General features: G+C 41.1%; 2 protein-coding genes across 2 annotated transcripts in view; one reads left to right on the top strand and one right to left on the bottom strand.

The window, feature by feature from the left end:
* PPFIBP1 (PPFIB scaffold protein 1) overlaps nt 1–19,526 on the bottom strand; it is a 180,641-nt gene extending 161,115 nt beyond the window's left edge. Inside the window, exon 1 of the mRNA XM_090272961.1 lies at nt 19,315–19,526. The gene's annotated coding sequence lies outside the window, so the exon portion shown is untranslated. The remainder of the gene's footprint in view (nt 1–19,314) is intronic.
* Nucleotides 1–19,626, top strand: part of CUNH12orf71 (chromosome unknown C12orf71 homolog) — a 93,158-nt gene extending 73,532 nt beyond the window's left edge. The window contains exon 3 of the mRNA XM_090275113.1: nt 19,203–19,626. Coding sequence (XP_090131239.1) covers nt 19,203–19,626 — 424 coding nt within the window. The remainder of the gene's footprint in view (nt 1–19,202) is intronic.
* Nucleotides 19,627–24,684: the final 5,058 nt, after the last annotated feature.

The raw sequence follows: 24,684 nt of genomic DNA, 5'->3' as shown, positions 1-24,684 counted from the left end.
AGTTAGGAGTGCACAGGAGTACAAGTCAAAGGAAAAGCAGGTACTTGTACAGTCTCTGTACCCTATTACCAGAGGCTTTGGTTCAGAATGTTAAAAATACAGATAATGTATTCCATATGAAAAACTCAACTTAAACTCATACTACTGCTTAACATCTTATAGCTTTTTACACATGGTCTTTGACCCTCTCAGCCCTTCCCGTGAGGACCAGGCAAGAATTATTATCTCAACTGTGTGACTGATTAAGAGACTTTCCTAGGATCACTCAACTGATCAATGTTGGGATCAGAATGCCAGATTCTTGGGTCAGGTTCTTTCCTATAAAATTCTGCCAATTTGCAATTTTTCTACATATTTTCCCAGGCTTATATGCAAAACCCCAAAACTTTGTGTGTGTTACCCCCCCCCTTCTCTTTTTCTGGTCCCCAACCTTCATGCTACAGATCTATCTTTCATAGGAGCAAGGACTATCAATGGCAGGTAGTCCTGAAAAGGGCCACAAACCACCATCAATGATATGTCTCTCTGTCTCTCTCTGTCTCTCTCTCTCTCTCCCCCCCTCAAAACAATCCAGACTCTGTTGATACAGGCCACAACTTCTGAAGTACAGTTGACAAGAAGCTAAGAGGATAAAGTTATATGACTCTCAGTATTCAATGTCAGTGACTAGCCTGGTTTATGTTAGGTACATACACAAGAGGGGAAAAAGGAAGAAAAAGCTTTAAACAGCTCACCAATTTCTTAGACAGTCATTGTTCTAAGAAAAGCCTTTCTGCCTGGTCAGTAGATTTTGCTCCTGTTATTTGAAGTACTTGTTGGATTTCACCCTTGCCAAGCTGGCATTCTGTTTCTGCAATGCGAAGATGCCCGGACTGGAGAAATCATGGCTTAAGAAACAGAAGTAAGCAGCCCTCTGCCTCGGATGGATGTATTACAGCTTGTGGGAGTGCTAATGAGAGCTAATTAGTCTATTTACTCCATTAGCCAACCAGCCAGCAACAAGAAATGCCTGGTAAAACTTGCTCGGTTCTCAGGCTTTGTTTCAAAGGGCTGTTGCCAAAATGATCTGGCTCAAGTGATTAGCACCGGGCTGCTCAACTGGGCTGTTATCTCAGGATCACTAAGCATAGTCTTTAGTCCTTTGTATCCTGTAAATCAATAGTCAAGTCAGCACCAATTTTATTCTTCCCGACTCTCTTTGCCATTATCACTACTACCACCTCTGCTCCCAAATGTCCACTCTGGTTGCAAATGAAAAAATTAAATGACAGATCTGAAATTTCAGGAAAATAAGCGCCCATTGACCATTAAAATTGGGTGTGGCATTTTATGATGCCCTACACTTGTTTGCAACACAGGCGCAAGATTTGGCCAACAGTTCACTCACTTTGATCCTTGAACTCTAGACATAAGAGGGAACTTAGAAACCATGTAAGTTTCCTTTAGTCACTGAAACTTAAACTGTATCCAAGTTTTATGCAAAGCATACATACATATGGCATGCATTATTTTAAAAAACAGCTAATTCATGAATTTATATAAATCATATTTTAAAAGGCTTTGCCATCCTTATCTCCATAGTCCTACCAAGGCCGGGATGGAGGGGTGGAAAAACCATAGGGCAACAGATATACATTTTCCAGAAGAGGAACTAGAAGGTTAGTTATTAACCCAACAAAGACCCATCCACGTTAACCATCCCCATATTCCAATATAGTAAAACGATGTATTGTTGAAAATACAACCCTGGCTTCAGGGACAAAAAAATAAGAAGGTCCAAGACATATTTTTAAAAAGATTCCCAAAGGGTGTTATCTTTACCTCCACAGAAACAAGACTGCATTGGATTATAATTCTAAGAAAAGAACATTTATAATTACTTGGCTCAACTTATTAAAATGGAAAAGTCTGGGTAAACATACAGTTCTTTTTATGTGGTTAACAAGATTTATCATAAAACCAATCAAATCTAACCCAACTTATATGCAGTATAAAATATGAAGACTTTACCCTGGCCAGGTGGCTCAACTGGTTGGATCATCATCCCATACACCAAAAGGTTGCATGTTCAATCCCCGGTCAGGTCACATACTGGGTTGCAGGTTTGATCTCTAGTGAGGAGTGTGTGTGTGCGTTTATACATATCTATCTATTTATCTATATAAAGATTTACTCAACAACTTTTCTCCTAAGTTATTAATGTTGTCTTTTCTCATGATTTTCTACACCGTTTTTTTCTTTTAAAGACTGCTCTGCTCAGTTACCTGAATTTTATTATACATGGATAAATAACAACTCCATGAATGATGCCAAAAATCTCAACTACATGTAAAGGAACAACTGAGTTACTGCCGTTCCAAAGAGCCGTCTCTGGTTTTCACACAAACACACAGACCACACATGTTTTATTTTGGCTGTGAGAACAGTGCTAAGCTGGGGATTCATCACAAAATTCTCCAAGCACAAGGATTTCAGAGAATCAGGTGATATCCTTAATAGGAAAGAAAAACTATTTAATAGGAAAATAAATAGGTCAGATTTTTGTAAAAAATGTTTCTTGCATTTAAATATCCATAATATTTATTAAAAGTTCACAAGACTGAGCAGGTTAACCAGTTACCCTGAAAATTTTTGAACAAAAAAAGAACAGTAGCATTTTCAACTTTGAGGCAGCTTGAATGTGTTATCTTAATCTTTCTACTATCCCTATGAGGTAGACATTCACTGGTGAGAAAACCAAGGGTCAGGTCGGGTAAGTATCATAATAAAGTCTCAATGTTAAAATATAGCTATGTTAAAATTCCAGTCTGATGCTAAAACTTAAAACAGTTGCTGCTACCCTCTGGCCCAATAGCACCACCAAGAAATTACAGACAGACTGTTTCATAAGTAGAGAAGATCAGCGCTGGAGACCGAAGCTCTGGATTTTAATCATGCTTCTATTGAGTGATAGTTTCCTTCAAATTAATGGAGACTAAAACAGTACTTAATCTCATAAAGTTGAGGTGAGAAGCACATAAAAAGGCCCCAGTAAGCAGGCCACACGAAACAGATAAACACTGGTTGTTACTGTTACCTCCCTATTTGAGGCTAACGCAGCTGGAGAACTGCGGCGGGGCTGTGGGTCCCCATGAGTCCACCCACAGGCCAGAGAGGTGCCTGCGGGAGGCTGAGCCAGACAGAGCCTGGAGCCCCAACTATCAAAACTTAAGAAATGAGGAGTGGAGGGGACTTTGCCACAGTCTGCTCAGTCTACCTTCTCATGCACTGAACAGATTTTTTTAATTGTTGTGGGTCAACTCTGTGCCAGGCATAACCACAGTTTGCCCCAGCTGCTGGTCCCTGACACTCTGTCACTTCGAGAATCTATGGAAGCCCCCTGCCTTTAGGAAGCTCACGTCCACCCTGAGTGAAAGTAAATTTAAAACAAAATCAAAGGAGCCACAGCCCACATCCATTTTCTTTCTTTCCTTCCTTCCTTCCTTCCTTCCTCCCTCCCTCCCTTCCTCCTTCCCTCCCTCCTCTCCCTCCCTCCTTCTCTCCCCCCCCCACACATGTGCGCACAAACGTTTTCATGGTACATAGTAGGTGGCCATATTACAACAGAATAAGCACTTGAGGTCCATTTATCCTCATTAGGAAACTCTCTAGTGGTCATTTTGGTTTGACTGACACAGTACAGTGACTTCCAACAAAAAAGGTTCATTTCAGTATAACAAAGGTTAAAAACCAACCCCAGGTGGAAAAAAAATTCAATAGATTTGACTACATAAAAATTTTAACCTTCTATATGACTAAAAACAAAATTAAAAGACAAAACAAAAAATAAGAAAAAAACTAGGTGAAAATATTTGCAGTAACTATGAGAGAGGGTTAATAAGTAAAATACATAAACTAGTGTATGACAAGAAAACTACTAATACCCAATAGATAAAATGGGCAAAGTACATGAATAGTTTGTTAAAAACAGGGAATATTGCCCATAGTCATCTAAACATGTTTGATCTCATTAACAGCAAATAAAAGAAAAGAAAAACAAAGTACTCCTAGAAATTATCAAATATTATTAAAATGAAAATATCATTCTGCTAACGGCAGCAAAAGTTAGTAGAAACTTTTGGCAATTAACAGGAATATCGACTGTGATATCCATACGCAGCCACATTTGGCTCCCCTGGGATCATTCACTGTAAAGATAAGAACGATCTGAAACACAGAAAATGCTCACTGCATAAAGATACTCATCAAGTATTGAAAACAGGCTGTATGCTCTGCAATGGGATTGAAGAAATCATGAAACAAATATAGGTGGACTATTTCACAGTTCTTAGAAATAATATGTAAGATATCATAACAGTGTGGGGAAAGGCAAATAAAATAAGTAAAAAAAGTGGAACACAAAAATCGTATACTCAGAATATTTCAAATGGGGAAAATTATCTGAATGAAAAAGAAGGAAACACAACAATAGTGGTTGTACCTTTGTGTGGGTTACTGATGACCTTTTTTTAAACTGTGTCTTTATTTTTTTTTCTCTACTACTCAAATCTTCTATGTGGTACACATATTACTTTTATAACCACAAAAATTTAAATAACAATCTCAACTGCAAATCTACAATAAACAATAGATGGAAATCCAGCAGCCCTCCATGCCACGCCCACGAACAACAAAATGGGGTGCAACAGGCAAGAGAGGCAGCAAGCAAACGGCACCTTTGTCTTAAATCCAGGGCTAGGAAAACATGAGGTGTCTTCACGTAAAAACAAAACCTTTTCATGTCCCAGTTATAAAAACCTATTTTGGAAATTCATGAACCCAAACATTCTCCATCAGAAGAGGATTTAAACAAGCACATACCAAAATTATCTCCATAGAACAAACTAGTTAAGCAAGCAGGAAGTTTACCAGAAACACCCTAAAAATTAATAATTGTTTTTACAGCTCTGGTAAATCCATGCCAGCTCATGTTAGTACACAGTGTAACACACACAAACAACCTTCAATGAGTCTGTCACTGCCTCTAAACAGGAAAGCATGAAATCCTTAGCGTAAGGCTTTTCCTTGGCACATATCACAAGTGCTGCTGAAAGGAAGCCTTTCGGAGTTCATCCACTCGAAAGCTCGTTTTGCAATCTTTGAGATGGTTTCCTCAGAGTAACAGTTAATTAGGCCAAACTCATTGCATTCATGATCTTATTTCTTCTTCACAACCCTACAAGGCCGGGCTTCTCAACTTCCGCACAATTGACATTTTAGGCTGGGTAATTCTTTGTTGGGGGGGGGGGGGGGAACTACCTGCATTATAACATGTTTAGCAGCATCCCTGGACCCTATTCACTGAATGTCAGTCCTCCCTCCACCCCTAGTTGTGACACACACACAAAATATTTCCCGACACTGCCAATGACTCGTCCAGGGCAAAATCACCCCCGCTGAAAATCATGCTACAAAGTCCGTACTACTGTTGGCCCTGTTTTACAAATGAGGAAACTCAAGACACAGCTATAGGCCCATCTAAATCCAAAGCCCAAGATCCCAAACTCCACAGTCAAAGTGCACAGCAGGAGGCATATCTTACGGTGTAACTGATACACACCCATCTTTTCCAGTTGAGTGTCCTCTGCATCCCCATGAGCCTCATCGAGGCCTCAATCCGTGCTGGTCAAGTGCACCATTACTCTCATCACATAAACATTACTGAATCCCTGCTGGATAACAGGGCCTAGCAACAAAGGCACAGTCATGGTTTTCAACAAGTATATGTGTAATCTCTTTGAGGAAACAAGACAGAACCAGAGATGATCCATTTGGAGTGTCAGTTTTGGAGAAAACTCTTAACTGAGATAATGCAAGCAAAGTTCCTCTCCCAAAGTACAATGTCAAAAATCATCTAAATACCAAATATGTGGCCATAAATAGGCACAGGCATTGGAAGACTCATAGCATCTCCGAATCACTGGGCTGGATGGAACCTTAGAAAACAACCTGAACTAAGCACCCACTTGATACTTGAGTATATAAAAATCTAAAAATTAAATTACCTGCTTCCAGCAGAATGCATGGGCTGAGTCTGAGGTCTGACTGAGGCTCTTAACAAAGATTTCCTGAACTGCTTTAAGTGGCCCTAGAGAAAATAGGAGGGTTTAAGCAAAGAAAACAGGAAAAGCAGAAAGATTGAGAGGACTTGCAGTACTTGGGGGTGCAGAGCCTAGTGTGAGCACAGGGGAAGACAAACTTGGAGAAAGAGGTCAAGATCAAATGAGGTCACAAAGTGACCTCAAGGTGACCAGTAGTGACACTGGCCAGGTGAGACCTAAGAAATATTTCTCCTAAAAAAAAGCAACCAAGCGCTGCTACAAAGCAGACATCAATTTATATTATGAAGGTGTAGAACTTAATTTCTCAGATAAAAGATCAACGTCCCTAACTGCTTCACAGCATTCCCTCAGGTAGTTGCTTTAAATCTACATAAGTTAAAGTGATGATTTTGCACTAACAAAGAATCTGCCCTAAAAGCAAACACAAATTATCTTTCTTCCCCAGTATTCCTGTTTTCCAGGGCACCAGGTCAGCAAAACAAGAGCCCAGAATAGCCAGATCTTCTCTTTGTAAAATCTAAATTTCAATAGGTAAAAATCTCCCAAATTTTAAGTACTGGCTTAAAATTCTTAACATACATACTGTACAGGTCAAACCAAATGGGTCTCTATGCAGTCTCCACACCAGGGCCATCAGGAGCAGAACTCTGCTGTAAGCCATAGCCCACAGGCGGTCAGAAAAAGCAGGCATGGCAGCCTCATACCAAAGGTTTATGTGAAAGACTTACCTGGCCTTGAGGTGTAGAATACAAGGAAAAAACTAACTGCAAGAGTGATACATCAGAGATGACATCGATGTGAACCCAGGCAATGAGAGCGGCAATGGAGTCATTAAAAATATACTTGAAATGCAAAACTGACGGTGCTGATGGCCAGGAGAGGGTCCCTAGGATCCCAAACACCAAACTGCAAACTTTGATAATGAAGGTGGGTCTTTCAGACCAGAGGGAAACTCAGACTTAACACTGACCTCTTTGACTTCTCAGAAGAGGGCCGCCTTCATGTATTTGTGACCTTTGCAGGCACGCAGAACTTTATGCTCAGAAAGGCTCCACGGTTGGTTTAATGCTCTGCTGTCATCATCTTGAGATTCGTAATACAGTAGTCCCTCTCTATATCGTGTTCACTTATCGCGGCCTCACTGTGTCACGGGATTTTTAAAAATATTGTATTTAATTATTTTATCGTGGGTTTTTTGCTATCTCGTGGGATTTTGTGGTACTGTATATGTATGTTGTTAAAGTTACGCAGGTTTAAGAGTGTAGAATATGTTTAAGAACATAAGTAGTGTTTATAAAAGTGTGGAAAAGGTTAATAAGGGCCTGGGAATAGTTTATAAGTGTGTGTGGAAGGGTTTCAGAGAAGGAAAACTCTGACTCCAAAAAACCTCCGCTGCCTTGCGGCATACCTCTTCAGGGGAAAGGCTAAGGGAGTAAACCCCGACAGAAAATCCGGAGCCGGAGTCCCTAAGGCGGTTCGACGTTGTAGTCAACACCGGCAACTCCTGCAGCGCACCTGAAGCCAAGCTGTATTGACTCCGTCTTTCCCTTGGACCCTTCAGCTGCGAAGAGAGGGGGGGTCTGCTGCATGGGCAACAGCAGACCCTCCATATCACCCTGCCCAGGCTCTGTAGCTTCAGCTTCACTGGAGAGGACACTCCAGCGTCATCATAAGATGTCGATTCAACACGGGAGGAGACAGATACCGTGTCACTCCCGAGTTGGACTGCACAGCCATTCTCGGCGGTGCAGATAGACTCTTAAGAAGCTACACCATCGTCTCTCGAGACGGACGGCTGCCGACGACGACGACGACGTGGAAGGGTTTATAAAGCCTTAAAATATATATAAATACTAAAATAAATGTAAGGTTCCTACTTCGTGGATTTTCACCTATTGCAGAGGGGGTCTAGAACTTAATACCCTCAATAAGTGAGCGAATACTGTAACTGTAACTTGAACTTGTGTTCGTGAATGAGGTCTGGTGGGACAATGGAGTGTGAGTGTGAGCAGGGACCCCATTCAGTGTGTGCAGCCACATCATTCGTTGCCACCCCATTCCTACATAGTGTTTGCAATGCCCCATGAGCACAGAACTCGTGTGGATTCATGACACATGGGAGTTCAGCAAGACTAGTTGAAAGTGTGTTACAAAAATTGAATAAGCAACTCCAAGAAGCCATACTTTCCATTAGAACCAATGCCCTTCTAAGCTACACACAGAACCAAGGATTCCTACCATATCCTCTCTCACTCCCGTTACCTCCCTGTATTAGGCCACCCACTTATGCTGAAAGTGATGGCACAGAAGGAAACAGAAAGGTAAAGAAACCCATTGTTCTTTATCCTTTCAGTTCTTCCTTATGCCAGTCCTTCCTTCTGTAAATCAAAGACCAATAGAATGCACAAATCAAGAAGTGAAATAAAAGCAGTGAGTGAGTTTTGTGCAGTGTTTCTGTTTTGGAAAGAACAACATACACATACATATGCAAATTACAAAATAGGAATCGTGTGATTTCAATAATTCTGCATGCACATTTAAAGCTCTTATATTTGCATTTGAAACTGGCATTGCACAATATAAAGATGAACAGTAAAACTCATGCTAATTTTACTTTTTCCTCACTTACAATGACATTAGATAGAAAACAAACTCATGTTGAGTCAAGAGGGGGACTGCAGACAAAAAGGGAAAGCTTGTTACATTAGTACCTTTAACAGCACTTTTTATACACTGGCCCACAGAGAATCATTCATCTCAAGAATATGATGCCTGTCTAAATACGCTACACACACTTAGTTAAGTTTTTACTGATGTCTTTCCAGGCCACCCCCAGAGACCCATCTATGCAGTGGGACTGATTTTAGTACCACGCTGTTAATTACTGAATTGCTTCAATCCTTTTCTCCCATCCCCCCAATGTCATTATGACAGCAAATCTGCTGAAACATCACAACCCAATGTCTTTCCATCTAAAGATCTCTCTTGAAATAATTAGTGAAACTGAAGACCAAAGAAAACCTTACCAGGAGCAGCATTTAACACAGAGGCCTCTCTGCTGACAGCTCTCCTCCTTAAAGGGTTCCTGGTGCCTGGGTGGTTCCGTTTTCACCAGACCCAGGGTGTGGTTCCAGAACCAGGCTGTTTCTCTCCAACCAGAAGTGCTAGGTTTTCCCCGGGCAGTTGTTCTGCAAACCATTAAGTCTGGTTGTCTAAAAATTCCTCCTTGAAATACTGTCAAGTTTTCCTTTGTCTCATGTCATTCTCCTCTTCTTTTTTGCGCTGCTAGTTTCCACTTGGATCCATTAATTTCCCGCCTGGAGACACAGCCTGGCCAATGTGTCAGTTTGTGTTGTTTAGATGAGACACTGCTGTCGTTCTTTGCAATTTTCCCTCTGTACCAACCACCCCAAGAGCCATCCTCTCAGGAGCCTGAGTTACTTGTCTATAAATTTTGTTTCAGTGCCTCCCATTAGACTGAAAAAGTGCAGACTGCTGAGGTGCACACTCACCTTCTCTCTTCCGATCACATTTTTTTCTGTTTTCCCCATCCTTTCTTTCACATCATCTTCATGTAACAGCTCTATGAAGATGATCCATCAATCTAGGGTTCTGCCTAAACTCCAAACCTAAATTTCTAAATTCTTGTGCATTCCAAGGCTAATCTGCCACTCTCCACTTGACTTCGAATCTACCCCTGTCCTTTCCCCCCAGACTTTGCACCCATTCCCACTTCTCTTTTGCTTCTTTCATTCTCACCCTCCCTACCTGTACCTTCCTCGAAACCAGGCCATCACAGCACGCCTCTCCTTGTTCAGTTCCTTGAAAGGCTGGGCTAACCAGGCCACTTGCATTCACCACCTCCCATGTATTTCTCAAAGTTCTGCACTCTGGGCTAACCGGGCCACTTGCATTCACCACCTCCCATGTATTTCTCAAAGTTCTGCACTCTGGACTTCGTCTCTGTTGTGCTAGAGAAACTGCTCTCCAGGTTCACGAATGACCTGGCCGTTTGGTCTGGAGTCGTTTCTCAGAGCCGACCTTGTAACAGATCAGCAGCACCGGAGGGTATGGACCAACCACCTTAACTGGGAGCGCTTCTTCCCTTTGCTGCCACCATCCTGTTTGTCTGACGTTTCTGCTCTAACTCTGCTGAAAACTTCTCTTTGGCCTGACCATGTCTAAATATCAAGAGGTCCCTGAAGGCTATGTACAGTAAGTCCTCACTTGAACATCATCAATAGACTCTTGGAAACTGCAACTTTAGGCATATGATGTATAAGAAAATCAGTTTTACCATAGGCTAATTAATATAAGAATTAAGTTCCCATGGCTTATTTCTGGTCACAAAAACATCACTAAACTAAATAAAAGCACAAAACACTTCTAATGTTAAATGCTGAAATACATGTGAGCTATACATATATTTTTAGAAGAGTAATAAAAATTAAGATGATGATTTTCCAACCCACTTATTCCAGTCCAGGGCTCCAGGTGGCTGGAGCCTATCCTAGCAGCTCAGGGTGCCAAGCAGGCAGCCCCCCCTGGGCAGGACACCCTTCCATCACAGGGTGCAGTCACACCCACACCCACGCTCACACTCACTGAGATTGGGACATCCTTGGGATGTGGAGGAAACCGGAAAACTGGAGGAACCCTACGCAGACACGGGGAGAACATGCAAACTCCACACGGACAGTGGCCCCAGCTGGGAATCAATTTTTTTTTTCTCATCAAAGTTATAACAAAATGATGTTATTCAAGGACCTGCTATACTTCCTTCTCTTTTTATTCTACATCCTCTTCTTTGGCAAGTTCGTCTACTCTCATTCTTTATGTAACAGCTCAATGAAGATGATCCATCAATCTAGGGTTCTACCTAAACTCCTAAATTTCTAAATTCTTGCTTAACATTTTCATTTTCAGCTCCTAATAGCTTTTAATATGCCAAGTACAAAACTAAGTCAGAGGCAGTAATATAAAGAGGCTGAGGACAATAACCCTAAAAACTTAACTGCATTTGAATCGTGAGTCCAACACACACAATGTGTGACCTGGGAAATTCAATTAGCCTGTCTGTGCCTCAGATTCCTCATCTGTAATACAGAAATAATAACAGTATCTTTGCTTATAGCTGATGTAGAAATTAAATCTAAGTTAAAATAAGTAAGGTGCTTAAAAGAGTGCGTGGTACATACCAAATTCTATGTAGTAAGCATTAGCTATTATTATTGTTGTTCTTACTCTCCTAAAACCGTAATTAAGCAGGTACTATTATTTTATGTATTTGCACACTGCAAAAACAAAGTTAGGTTATTGTGGGACATGATGGAATCGCAAATACCAGGAGTTCAAATCTTAATTTGTCATGTTTCCCATTAAAATTCAACTTTTGCTTGTATGCCTTTCTTGATTAAGGACATTCTATCTCTCCCCATTCCCCTTGCCTCATATACCCCAACTGTTATGTATTACTTGCAAAGTCATCTTTATAAAATAATAGTTCTCATATCCCTCCCCATATTATACCAGAAAAGGTCTCATGTTAAAGCATAATCTTCTTACTCTCTTAAAAACCCTCTAAGATGTGGCTCCAGTATACCTTACCTCTCTTAATGATCTTTCTATCTTATCTCCCTCTAAAAACTTCCTCTAAATCTTATTATATTCTACATTCTGCTCTAAACCCAAGTGTGTTTATCTCCCCTGATTGTTTCCTCAAAAATCTTCTATTCATCCTTCGATACCCATTCAAGTCCCATTCACTCTCGGGAGGTGACACTAAACCCAATCCTTTGTTCAAATGTCTAGTCTAGTTCACAGCATGATCTTCCCCACCCTTCTCCAAAAGGCCCAACAAACTGACTTTTTAAACTTTAATATTTTTATATTTCAAGAGTAATGCATGGTGTTATAAAATAGACATTAATATGCTGTTTTTAAAAAGCCCCCCTCATCTTCCCCACCGTCCTGATCCCATCCCCCAACAAATCACTCCATTTAGCAACTTTTCATTCATTGACGAATACGTTACATATGCTCGATATATAACAAATATATTACATATGTGTGCTTGGTTGCTTTTTTTCTTAAAATAGATATCACAAACATCTGTATAAGTCAGTATATTTTTTCAACTGTTTAACAGCTAAATAGTATTTTTAATGTTTTTTATTACAATTATGTATAAGGAGGGTCATCTCCTCCTAGCCATCTTCTGCACATCAATGTTCTTAAGGGCAAAAAGCATCTTTTATTTGTCTTTAAATATCTAAGAGGACCTCATACCAAGGCCAAGAATTGCCTAACAAGTGTTTAATGAAATAATAACAATATCTGTCATCGATCCAGTACTCATTCTGTGCCTGGAAAACAGCTGTTAGTGTTTCACTATATATTAGCATATCTATTCCTCATAACCACCTGATTATTCCCATCTCACAGAAGACAAAATCACACAGCTAGTGAGGGCAAGGGGTTCTAACCTATACTTGTCCGACTCTGGAGCCCACTCCCTTTTCATTCTTATGCTATAGCTAATAAACTTTTCATATGGGCATTCTTTGTTTTTCCAACCAAAATTAGAGAACAGAAGAGCTCCAAGTATTCTGTTTTAGGCGAGCGGGACTGAGGATAAGAGATGGGCATGAAAACAAACGGGGAGCAGACAGAGGCAGGCGGCTGCAGCTATAAAGCTAACCTACCATTCAATCTATGTTTACCGAGAACCTATCAGAGGTTGAATTACTTGCCTCTCCCTCTTCAAGCCCCTCACTACACTCTCCTTCAGTAATAATTACCACCATTTGTTGAAAATCTATGTGCCAAATGTGCTATTATTATTTTTATTAATAACTTCTAATTATTTTTGATACTAACAAAAATTCTATGAGACAAATCTCAGTACCACCATTTCACAGATGGGAAAACTGAGGTCCAGAGAAGTTTGAATTACTTGCCAATATTAGACTGTAATAAACAGCAAAGCCAGGATTCAAGCAGAGAGTCTACAGGGCAAAGTCCAACCCCTTTTTTTTTGTCATACAGAATGCTGGCTTTTAATTCTTAGAGAAAAGGTGAACTATGACTTCTTCAAAATTAAAACTCAGTTAAGATCACGCTTGGCTGCAAGTAACCAATCTAACTTCTGTGGTTTAACCAAACCTTCTTTTTCCCATAGGAAGTTAAGCGATGGGTGGGAGAGGACAGGTATGGCAGTCCCAGAATGGCATCAGCTTCCCAGCCTGCTTACCCCTCAAGTTTTGTGTCTTGGGTCACAAGATGACTTCTCCACTTAGAAAACAGCATCCATATCTCAGGGAGAAAGAAGGACAAAGAGTAAAAGGCCTAACAAGGGAGCACTAGAGTTCAGCCTCTTATAAGAGCTTTATAAGGGAGCCCCACTCAGCTACTCATATCTATCTCACTGGCCAGGGCTCTGTCCCTTAGATGCCTACTAACTGCAAGGGGTTCTGGGAAATCAAGCTTTTATTTAAACTGGCCATGGTGGCCAACTAAATAAAAGGAGTTCAGATATAGGGAAGAGGTGGGTGGAATGGGTATTGGTTGGGCATCTAGCTGTGTCTGCCCCACAGGATGAAGTACAGCACAAGTCATCCTAGAAAATCAAGGTGCCCTGAGAACAGAAAAAGTAATGAAAGAACCCTAACTCTGTTTAAAAGCCCTCTTGGTTGGGCAAAGTCACACACTAAAGGGAGCAAAAGCAGAAAGAATGTGAAAGTTTTACAGGAGCATCCAAGCAGCTGATCCTGAGGAAAAACACTGACTCCCACGTGACTTCACACACATCATCCTAGCAGACTCACAGGTTCAGCTGGAGTGTTTCCTCAGAGCTGTCGCTGTTTCCCTTCCTCCCAGCACTCACTTCACGTGGCGGATTTCGATGCGATCCTGTAAGCTCATTCAACTCTAGTTCTAGCATTCATAAGAAAAAGTAGAGCATGTTCAAATTCTGACGTAAACAAAACAAAATTCTCTACTATGTGTTGTTATGAGAAGCAACATCTTTAGGAAAAGATAACAAATGCAACGACGTTATTTATGCAACTGGAGTCACAATGTCAAGTTATATTAAGAAAGTAGGCTGTGGAGTTTTAGCCTTATTTTCATTTTCTTCCAAAGCAAGTGAATTCAGTAAACTGTCCTCACAAAAACCTCATGCAACTCTGTGGTGGCAAGATGACATTTGTGTGAAATATTCCAGATGAAGAGAAGGATGACAAAACGACTTCTGTGAGCTAGATCTAGGCACAGAAATACAAGGTAACATAGGCATATTTAGTAATATGGTATAATATTGGGTTGGCCAAAAAGTCCATTTAGTTTCTTCCATAAAATAAAAGACACATTTTTCATTTTCATCAACTTCATTGATTTGGATATTTGGGGTATGTCGGCTCTCTCCCACTATTGGCTTCTAATGGGTAGAGGCCAGGGGTGCTATTAAACATCTTCCAATGCATAAGATAGCCCCACAGCAAAGAATTATGTGGCCAAAATGTCAATAGTACCAAGAAACTTCACAAACCACTTTGGACACATTCGATCAGTCACAGCACCTTCTCCATACACTGCACAAATCTTTTTTTGAATTTCAGTTGCATTTTTACCTTTCCTGAAATAATAAAGCATAATATGCCAAAAATGTTGCATATTTTCTTCCATCTTCAATATTAAAATAGCTACACAAAAAATCAGAAGTTTTAATAAGCTTTTTTTAAATGCACACTGATATGACAGCTGTCACAATACAATCTAACAAAATGTTTTGAATGAAGTTAAAGACAACTATTACAGCCATCATATGGAAAAAACAAAACGAACTTTTTGGCCAACCTAACATTACATTCATAGCATGGGAAGAGTTAACACACTTCTCAATGGGCCTACCTGCTTACTGCTTGCCTACAAAATTTGGTCACTTATTTATAATGGACTTGCCAATGAAACAGCATAAAGGTCTCCTTCACCAGGTAAAATTAAGTTTTCCCTTGTTAACAAAGACACACACACCAGGAATCAGCAGACCTGCTCCCTTGAATATGCATCTGTTTGTATGTCAAATGTCTGCATTCCCTAAGCTAGAGGTGAAAATACCTAGCCTTCGCAGGGAGTCCATAGAATCTACAGAACACCCAAACATTATAGCACTTGATCTTCTTCCTCCACGATACATATTTGAGACATGAGCCTTTGCCAGAATGACTGTTATTCGGTGCAATTAGAGTCTGTACAATTCCTTCAAGTCATGAACATTTTTAGGTGCACCACTGTACAGAAACCACTAAATGATCTTTCTGTTCTGAACCCATTCCACTTGCCAACAAAAAGAAGGATGTGTGTGTGGGCCAGTCAAAACTGAGTCACGTCAAGTTCCTGGGACACATACGATCAAAGTTAGTCACAAACTGTGACAACACACCTACCTGGACCACTGACTCCAATCCCACATTTCAGAAAGAGAAGTTCTTCAACAGGTACAGACTGCTACACATTTCACTTAGACCGCCACCCCCCCCCCCAAAAAAAAACTGCCTGGCAAGTGTGCAAACTTAAAACTCCTGGAAGGGCCCATTTTTTAAATATAAAATCCCGTTGTTTGGTGTTCCAGTACTGCAACTTGGAAAAAAATATTGAAGTAAAGGAAACTCTCACCACTTGGCTTTTTGAAACATTAACAACTAAAGTCAAACTGGCATTAATAATGACTATATTTAAAATGAAGAGTATAAAAGAAATAGAACAGCCTGTATTTTGTAGGGTGGGTTAATTCAGTTTAGTTTTTTTTAATCCATTAGCTCCATTTAATAAAGCATCAATCTTTGTGGTGGTGACATACGTAACAAAAGTTGTAGGCTTTCTGAGAGGGAAAAGGTTCTGACATGCGCTGCAATGAATTTGAGAAACAAATGACATAATATCCTACAGATGCGAGGAACTGCACAAGCCCAGAGCAGTTTTGGGATAGTGTCAACTTTCGGGCAGTTTGATGACTGATTTAATCATGAAATTATCAACCTTTAGCAGAAAGGAAATGCTGGCCAAAGAGGAGATGCTATGTTCCCTTTATCCCCAAACACCACGCAGCGTCACTACCTTAACAGCTTTGAATCTCATTTTTACGCTCACCTGTTGGACCACAGTTAAATTAATAATCATAATCACGGCTCCCTGAAAGATTTCACAACTGGCTGCTCAACTGTGATATTTTTTCTCTCTCAATTTCAGAACTAATATGGCTTTCTAGGGAAATCTCTGGGAATAAAAAAGCCATCAGTATGCAATGTCTCTTGCCTATGTTGTCACCATGAAGCAACATTTCTTTAATAAAGAATCAAGACACAGACCCAAAGGTGAATGCATATTCATTCATTAATTCACTCAGTCACTCATTGTTTAGAAAAGGTAATTAACATCAGGTCAGAAATATGTAATGTCTTTGAAAGGATGGAATGATAAATGAGGTCTTTTAGTTAACAGGTTGAAAAATATGCTATTTGGGATATAGGCATTTATAAAAGTGGGAGATAAAAAAATCAAGAAGTTAATTTTAATGTACCAAATTACCAACATAAGCAATTTAAATTAACTACAAAATGCAAATATGCCGTGTATATAAAAGGCAGGTTTTAAAAAGAAGTCAGCTAGTCAGAAATGGGGGTGTGCGCACAGATATTGGGAGGGTAGGAATGATGTTCTAATTTATCACATGCTGGTACTGAGTTACTAAGACTAACGAAACAATACACACACTCTCCCTCACTGAATTTGTTTCCAAAAATGGTCTACAATGCCCTTGAAATTAGGCACTATTGATCTGGAACGACAGTGTGCCCTAGATTTCAAGTCAACCTTTGTCCACAAAGGCCATTATCCAATTTTAAGTAGATACCAGAACTATTGAGAGTTGCTAGTCAAAGATCATTTAATCAAAACCTGAACCTAACTTTCTCAATAACAAACATCTTCCAAGTTTTCTCCTTTAAAAGCACCATGTTTTACTATACCACATCTGCTTCATAAACAAGAACCAAGAAAGAGGAATATTGGTTAAAAGTAAGTACGTAAATAACTACCATTACTCAAAAAAACCATTAATGAAATTTATAGTTTGGCATATTCAAGTCCCTAAGCCAGGACTAGTTTCTTGGGGGGAAAAAGCACATCAGGATAACATCCTAAAGATACTCTTTACTTGACTGGTTTTTGCCATTCCACCTCTGGGTATTACAAACTCCAGTTGACCACTGTATCAGCCAGGGCTCCAACGAGCTCACACCAGCACACAGGAATTCCACATCACCTCCTTCTCTTTCCTACTGGAAAATACAGTATGTTTTACATGCTTACTGTAGAACATAAATAGAAAAGACTTACCCACCACTATTTCAGAGCCATTAGAAAATTTCTGTTCTGAGTCTAAAACACACACTAAAATTAAAATGCTCCATCCCTGGCTGCTATGGCTCAGTGGATTGAGTGCAGGCCTGCGAATCAAAGGGATGCTAGTTCAATTCCCAGTCAGGGCACATGCCTGGGTTGGTTGCAGGCTGGGTCCCCAGTTTCCCTCTCTTTCTGCCTCCCTCCCCCTCTCTCTGAAAATAAATAACTTTTTTTTTTTTAATGCTCCAGCCTTTCCAGTAAAGCTCACCTTCCCTTTGCAAAAATCCTGCTCTTTCTCTACCCTATGCTAATTAACTTTTTCGGAAACAGAGAATATAGGTCCAGGTGGCTTTATAAACAATGGCTAACAAAATACTTATTTCTAGCTCTGAAATTGAATTGCCATCTGGCTAGAAAGATAGAGAACCCCATCTATAAAGTCCTGTATCTCCACACTTCCTGGCTGGGTTTATTAGATGTAATGTGGTGGCTTCTTTCTTTCCTCCTGTGTTCAGGCACTGGGGATGCAGCTTTTGACTTACAATTAAGTCCACACCAGTTTCCTCCCAGACCTGGCCACAGAGGTTCCTCAGTGCATGTGGAACAGTGGTGAATGAAAAGGGAAACTTGACTCAGGAGCCACAGCCCATATGTTTTTTTTTTTTCCTTCCCCAAAAATAAAGAGCCTTAAGCACTGATAAGTGAGAATTCTGAATCGGTTTATAGAGTTAAATTTTTTCCCCAGAAAAATCAATCACACCCAGTTAGTGACCTGGACACACAAAATCTCCAAGCAGAAAAAAGAAAAGGTTTGAAACAGGAAATAAACAAAAATCAGAATTCTATACTTCCAGTTCTCAAAATAGCTTTTCCTCCCAGCAGGCAATTGCTTTCCCTAATTACCAAACTTGGACACTAAATCAAATCCTCGTTCTATTGCTCCCTGCACTTCTTATTGAAAAGAAGGATTTATTTTGGTCCCACATGTTGAAAAATGCATGTTCCTATAATTAAGAGTTTGTATGCCACGCCTTTTGCCACATTTCCCTGTTAAAGCTCCCTTCTCTGAAAATGATCCCTGAGAACACAGCTACCAGTCCTCATCCTTTTCTCAGCCATAGAACACAAGTCTGAAGATTCTCAGCAACCTTCCTAACCCTTCCAGATCACAAAGTTGGAAGCGAAAGGGCTTCTCGGTTAAAATGTAAGAACGAAAAAGAGTTGGGAGTTTTAGAAGCGTGGCCTCAAGAAACTATTTTTCCCACAAGTTCATAATAAATACACCAAAAGTCAATTTCTCACATCCTGACCACGCTACATAAAGACTTTTTATGTTGCTATATAAGAATAACAATTATACTATTTCATTTAAATCACTATGTAATAGGACACACGGGAATTAAAAAAAAAATACAAAATTTCAGTTCTCTCAAAGAGCACCACTTTTGAGTCAATATTTCATAAACTTTTTGTGACATTTTTAAATAACACCCTCCACCCACTCACCTCCACCCACACTTCTCCGACTGGGGTTCTCACTAGTGGGAGGCTACGGTGTATAGGGAGGGTCTAAGGATACAGAGAAGACATTCATGTCCAATCCTTAAGGTATTTTCACACATAGGCTACTTGGGAGCCCTAGGAGTTAAACCCTACCACCACCACCCCCAAAAAGTGCTCGTTTCCATTGGGAAACAGGAGTAAGAAAAAGAAATCGACCCGGGGAGGAGGAGGCGCAGCTGCTACTCCCAGCTGCAACCACACAACGGTGCCACTCCTCTCGGGTCTGAGAAGAGTCAAACGCCCTTACCTGGGGGTGGACGCGGCCGGCACTAGTTCCAAAAGTTCTGGTTCGCCTTCCCTCGGAGTTCAAAGCGCCAGCACTCTGGCCCCGCCGCAGGCTAACAAACCCGAATCCTGTCCTGTCCCGCTCCCGCCGTCCCCACCCTCGGGCCCTACACCATGTCAGGAATCCGGGCAGACACCGAGCTGGGAGCTGACATCACTCCCTGTTCCAGGTACCTCCCCCTCCCACTGCCGCGCTCTCTCCTCCCCCCCTGTAGGAATTAGCCAAAGAGAGTTCGCAAGGGGGCGGGGCCGGCAGCGCCCCGGCTCCCGCTGATTGGGCTCGGGAACCGTCACTCAGAGCAGTCAACTAATTTTATACATTCCTCGCTGAGCCAGACTAGGGCTGGAAGTGGGTGTTGATGGAAAAAAAATGCTGCCTTTCCTGCTATCTGTAAGGAAAGATGTATGGAGAAGAACCTTTTGCGGGTCGTGTTTCAAACTTTTCTCGGCATAGTTCCTACATCCCAGAACAGAAATGAAACTAACCCACCCAAGTCCCCTTTTTAAGGAAAAACAATTGCCTCTGTGTCACGGACAAGTACGAGTCCGGCGGTGCGTGGAGCAGAAAATGGCTAGCTTTGAGTCAGGCAAATCAAGGAAAACGCCAGCTGACTCTGCTACCCTTTTATCTTGAACTCCTGGGTGTTCCCGTAGACGGGAAATCTAGAACTTCAAAGACACTTAGGAAAAATTCGGGAAGCGAATGCTAGAAAGGCGACCCAGCTCTGAATTGTTAACGTGGAGCGTTATCTGACCATGTGCTGCTTTTGCTGTTAGCGATGAAAATGAATCACACCACGCGAGCTTCCAGGAAAATAAAAATGAACCTCTGAAATTAAAAAAAATAATAAGTATTTACCTTTTTCAGAACCTTAACGCTGCTGTTTTCATGCACAACTGAAAAGGAGGGGAACTCACAATCTGAACAAGCCACATGAGAATAATTACTGTTGAATGGAACCAATCGCAGAGATTGAGCTATCAATTAAGAATTAACTAACATTTACCCTCGACAGATACCATGCTGCATAATCCCCTTGGCTAACAGAACAGAAAGATTCTCCGGAGATGGTTTATTCAATTTGCCTCTCTGCTCCAAGGCAGCACTGAATGGTGAAAAGTGGCTCTATTAATATGAGATATGGGTAGCATATTACCCATCATCTTCTGGAAGTACAGTGGATTAATTACTGACTTTCTCTTGGTTTTTATTGTTTTTTCACAGATGATAACATCATACATTTCACCACGCAGAGGCCAACATTGGGCCTCATTTAATCCTCACAACCATAGGGTAGAGTGAGTGTCAGTAGCTGCATTTTAACATAAAAATCAAAGGCTCAGCAAGGTTACCTAAGTAAATTTCTCCAGAGCACCCAGAATTGGAGTTGAAACCTAGGTCCATTTGACTTCAAAGCTATTTTTTCTCTTTACTTGAAAGCAGTGATGGCCCACAATCTACACTCATTCAAACACTATACCCCGCTAAAAATTAAAATTAAAAATATCCACAGACCTCCTTTATGTTATTACCATTGTCAGACCTACACTATTCCAAATTCCTGTCTTACACATCTGACTCCATTTTTCCCCAGCTCTGTGCACCCCTACTATATGAGTTTTCGAAAACACTGGTTTTGCCATCAACATCCTCCCGTCTAAATCAGGCCCCCCTTTCTCTGCACTTCTTGCTAGCCATTCAAAAGTCTCCCTAATCTGGCATCTATTTACCTCTCCCACCCTATCTCCCACCTCAGCTCCGGGAAACACTCTGCTTGATTCTCATCTCCTGGCCCAACTGGAAACCCCACTCTTCTGTGTGTAGGGGTTTGTTGTTGCTCTTGTTGTTTGAAAAGGACTTTGAAGATCTACTCTCTCAGCAACTTTCAAATACAGTATTATTAATTGTAGTCACCATGCTGTACTTTACATACCCTTGACCATATTATAACTGGCAGTGTGTACCTTCTGATCCTCTTCTGCGTGTTAAGTCCTACCCTTCTCTCAAAGCCTGAAGTCCTTGTCCTCGCCGTGCACTACAGTGGACAGAAAAAGGGCTTGGAGTCCATCGCCCAGTTGTGCTGCTTGCTGTGTAACCTGGCCAAGTCAATAAAACGCCCATCAGTAACCTCTTTTATGAAACGGAGCTGATGGTACATCAAAGGTTAGTGTAAGCTTTATCGAGATTGTACAAATGTGCAAACATGGTTATATAGGTCTAACTATATATATTTTCTGTCTTCCCAAACTCTGAAAAGCAAGATCCATGCTTAATACCTCTTTGTATTTCTTTCACCCATTCAAAGAAAAATACAGGACAGAAAATAAATCATTATATCACCTCTAACCCCCCTCCATTCCTTAAATAAACCAAACCCCAAATACCGCAAACAATCTTACAGCCAGAAACCATAACTCTCTCTCTCTTTCCCTCTCTCCCCACTTTGGCCAGCGTCCTTCCCTTTTCCCAGTCTCCCACCATTTATGCACAACCCTTCATCCCCTCAGGTATTTTATGCACCAATCACTTAACCTGCCTCCTAGCCACTCATTCTTCCCTCTCCCGCAGCCAGGGACACACTTGTCTGTCATGTCTGTTGACTGCCATACTCTCCCAAATATTTGCCTTCTAACAGTGGCTGGGTGGCTACCAGTCATTCTTCCAGCCACAGTCATAGCATGGCTACACTCAGGCTCAAACTGTAAGCTATACAACCAGCAGCAGAAGATGGGGGAGGGAATGTCCACCCCCATAGGGATGGCAGGATAGAATAACAGGAAGTTGCCTCCCATCCCCTCCGCAGCTGGAATGATAACAGCTGCCACCAGAGTCTGGAAAAACAAAAGATTCAAGAGGAAAGCTGAAAACTGGCCTGGGCTGGAGCAGTAGTGCTTAAACCATGGATTCCAAAGTGGAGAGGGAGGAATTAATGGCCCAGATTTCAGGCTCCTCCCCTCCTTCTCCCTTCCCCCTTAATCTCTGACTGCAAGCCATTTTTCTTTATATATATCTGTATCTATATCTTTATATCTCTCTCCATGTGTATATATAAACTAACACACACATAGAGTATTGATTATTCACAATCTATTCTTTCAGTTCTGCCCTCTGGAGTAATAGATTGCAGATTTACTCTTTTATTTACCCCCACCCCCAAGCCAGTACATGAATGAGGACACTTTCCATACTTGGTTTAGATGAAGATAACAGGAAAGGTTCACCCAACTCATCAAGGTCATGTCATTTGTCTGTTTGGTCTTTACAGGCTTCCAGCTGCAGTTCTTCAAAGCACAGCCCTGATTACTCTAGAATCCTTTCAAAACACTTGAATGTCTCCCCTTTGCCAAGGAACAAAGGCCCACACAGGCTCTCACATCCTGGCCCCAACCTACCTTTCTGACTTATTATCACTCTGCTTCATACATTTGCACTGTGCAAACTGAATAACTCTGCAACCAGATTCCCATTCTTGCCCTTTCCTACTAAAATCCATCTCACAGGGTGTTGGGAGGATCTGACTAGATATCATGTTGCTTGACACATGGTAAGTCATTGGTAAACACAGTCCCCTTTTTTTAATGATATAAAACAATTATAATATTATTTTTACACATGGCTTATGTCCCACACTGACTGTAAGTTTCTTACAGTCCTTGAGAGCAGAATGCCAGTTTGTTTCATCTTTATGTCCTTATGGGATTTAGAACCATGTGTTGTCCTATGGACAGTCAATAAAAAATTGAACCCGATATGGCCCAGGTCTTTAGAAATTCAAGAAGAACTTAACCAAGGTGGTCTTACAGTGAGGCAGGATAGTAAGAAGCTAGGAAAATTCTTTGGCAAATGGAATGGGGAAACGGAGACAGAGAGCTGAACAAACTGGCTGAATAATTTACAGCCAGATACAGAAGGTCACCAGGGCAGAAAGCCCCAAGTGTCTAGCAAAGAGTAAAAATTGGTGCTGGACCTCGCCCCCAAAGTGGCCTTTCCTACACTGGCATGATTATGCCGTTTAGAAACCCCTGACCTTTCCTTTTTAGAGATAACATCTAGGCTTCAGGTGTATTTCAGCTTAGGTCTCCAAACGCAGCAAACCCAGGTGGGCAATGCCAGGACCAGCTGTAATGACTAATGACCCACTGCCCTGGCGCTGACTAATCATTAGAGACCACAACCCTAAAAGGGCACACCTGGAAAAGCTGATGAATATTCTATTGAGATCCTTCCCTAAGACCTCCCCTAAACTCCCAGCCTGTAAAACCCTCAAGCCCTGCATTCTCCCTCTCCCTCCCCAGGAGCATGACTGTGCCTTTCCTTTCCCCCTCTTCTTTCCCTGTGGGCAGGCATCTCCTAAATACTAAGGGTTCCCACAAGACTTGCAGCCAGGAGAGATGAGCAGCAGTAGCTCATCTTGAGTTAACCACCTGAACCTGTCCCCAAGGACAGCCTTCCTCTGACTCTCCATTGAGGGGCAGCAGCCCTTGGCTCACTTCTTTCCTATAACATTTTTAGAGAGCCAAAGCAGCCCAGCCTAGTCTCTCTCCTGTTGCTTCTTCTATCCTAAGCCCTTCCTTCTTTCAGTTTTAATAAGCATACTCTCAAAATCACCTGGAGTAGTGTTGTGAACTCTTTCCTGCACAAGCTAAGAACCCACACACTCCAGGCCAGCCTGAGGCACATCCGATCTGGGCCCAGTCACTTCCTATGACAAAAGGGTCTGGGTGCCTCAGATTTTTCTCATCCCAGTCACATCTCCAAACACAGTGGAGGCTGAACACATGGTATAAATCATGAACCCAAATTCAAGTGAAGCAAGCTTAGCTTTAGAATTCCTACTGAAGGAAATTGCTGCTTATTCTGTCTGATTCTAAGTATGGCATTGCTGATAACCCAGACACTATTTTAATATCCTTTTGCTAGATACTAAGTCACTACTCAGCTATCTGCACCTGATATTATTTATGAATCCAACCCTTCTCCTTTCTGCCCATGGAGATAGGTTAGAAATCTACCCAATATCTCACTCAAAGCAAAATTTTATTTTAATCAATCTTTCCTTGTAACCAAGATTGTGCTGGTTATTCTGATTACCTGACAGATAAATCCAAAAATCTAGTTACAGCCAGTTAACTTCCCAAATTTATTATTCTATTTAAAATGGAAAAATAATTTTAATTAAAAATAGAAACTATGTCTTTTTCATGATATTTGGTTCATGTTCAATTAGTGACTAAGTTAAATTAAGTTCCCTTAAACAATTGACCCCATTTACAAACATCGTTAATTGAATATCCTGAGTATATCTGATTCCTATCCTCTGAAAGAGGTCAA

The sequence above is a fragment of the Furipterus horrens genome, unplaced genomic scaffold (assembly GCF_987537825.1).
Source record: "Furipterus horrens unplaced genomic scaffold, mFurHor1.1.pri manual_scaffold_4, whole genome shotgun sequence".
Taxonomy (NCBI): domain Eukaryota; kingdom Metazoa; phylum Chordata; class Mammalia; order Chiroptera; family Furipteridae; genus Furipterus; species Furipterus horrens.
This window is presented reverse-complemented; position numbering and strand designations above follow the sequence as displayed.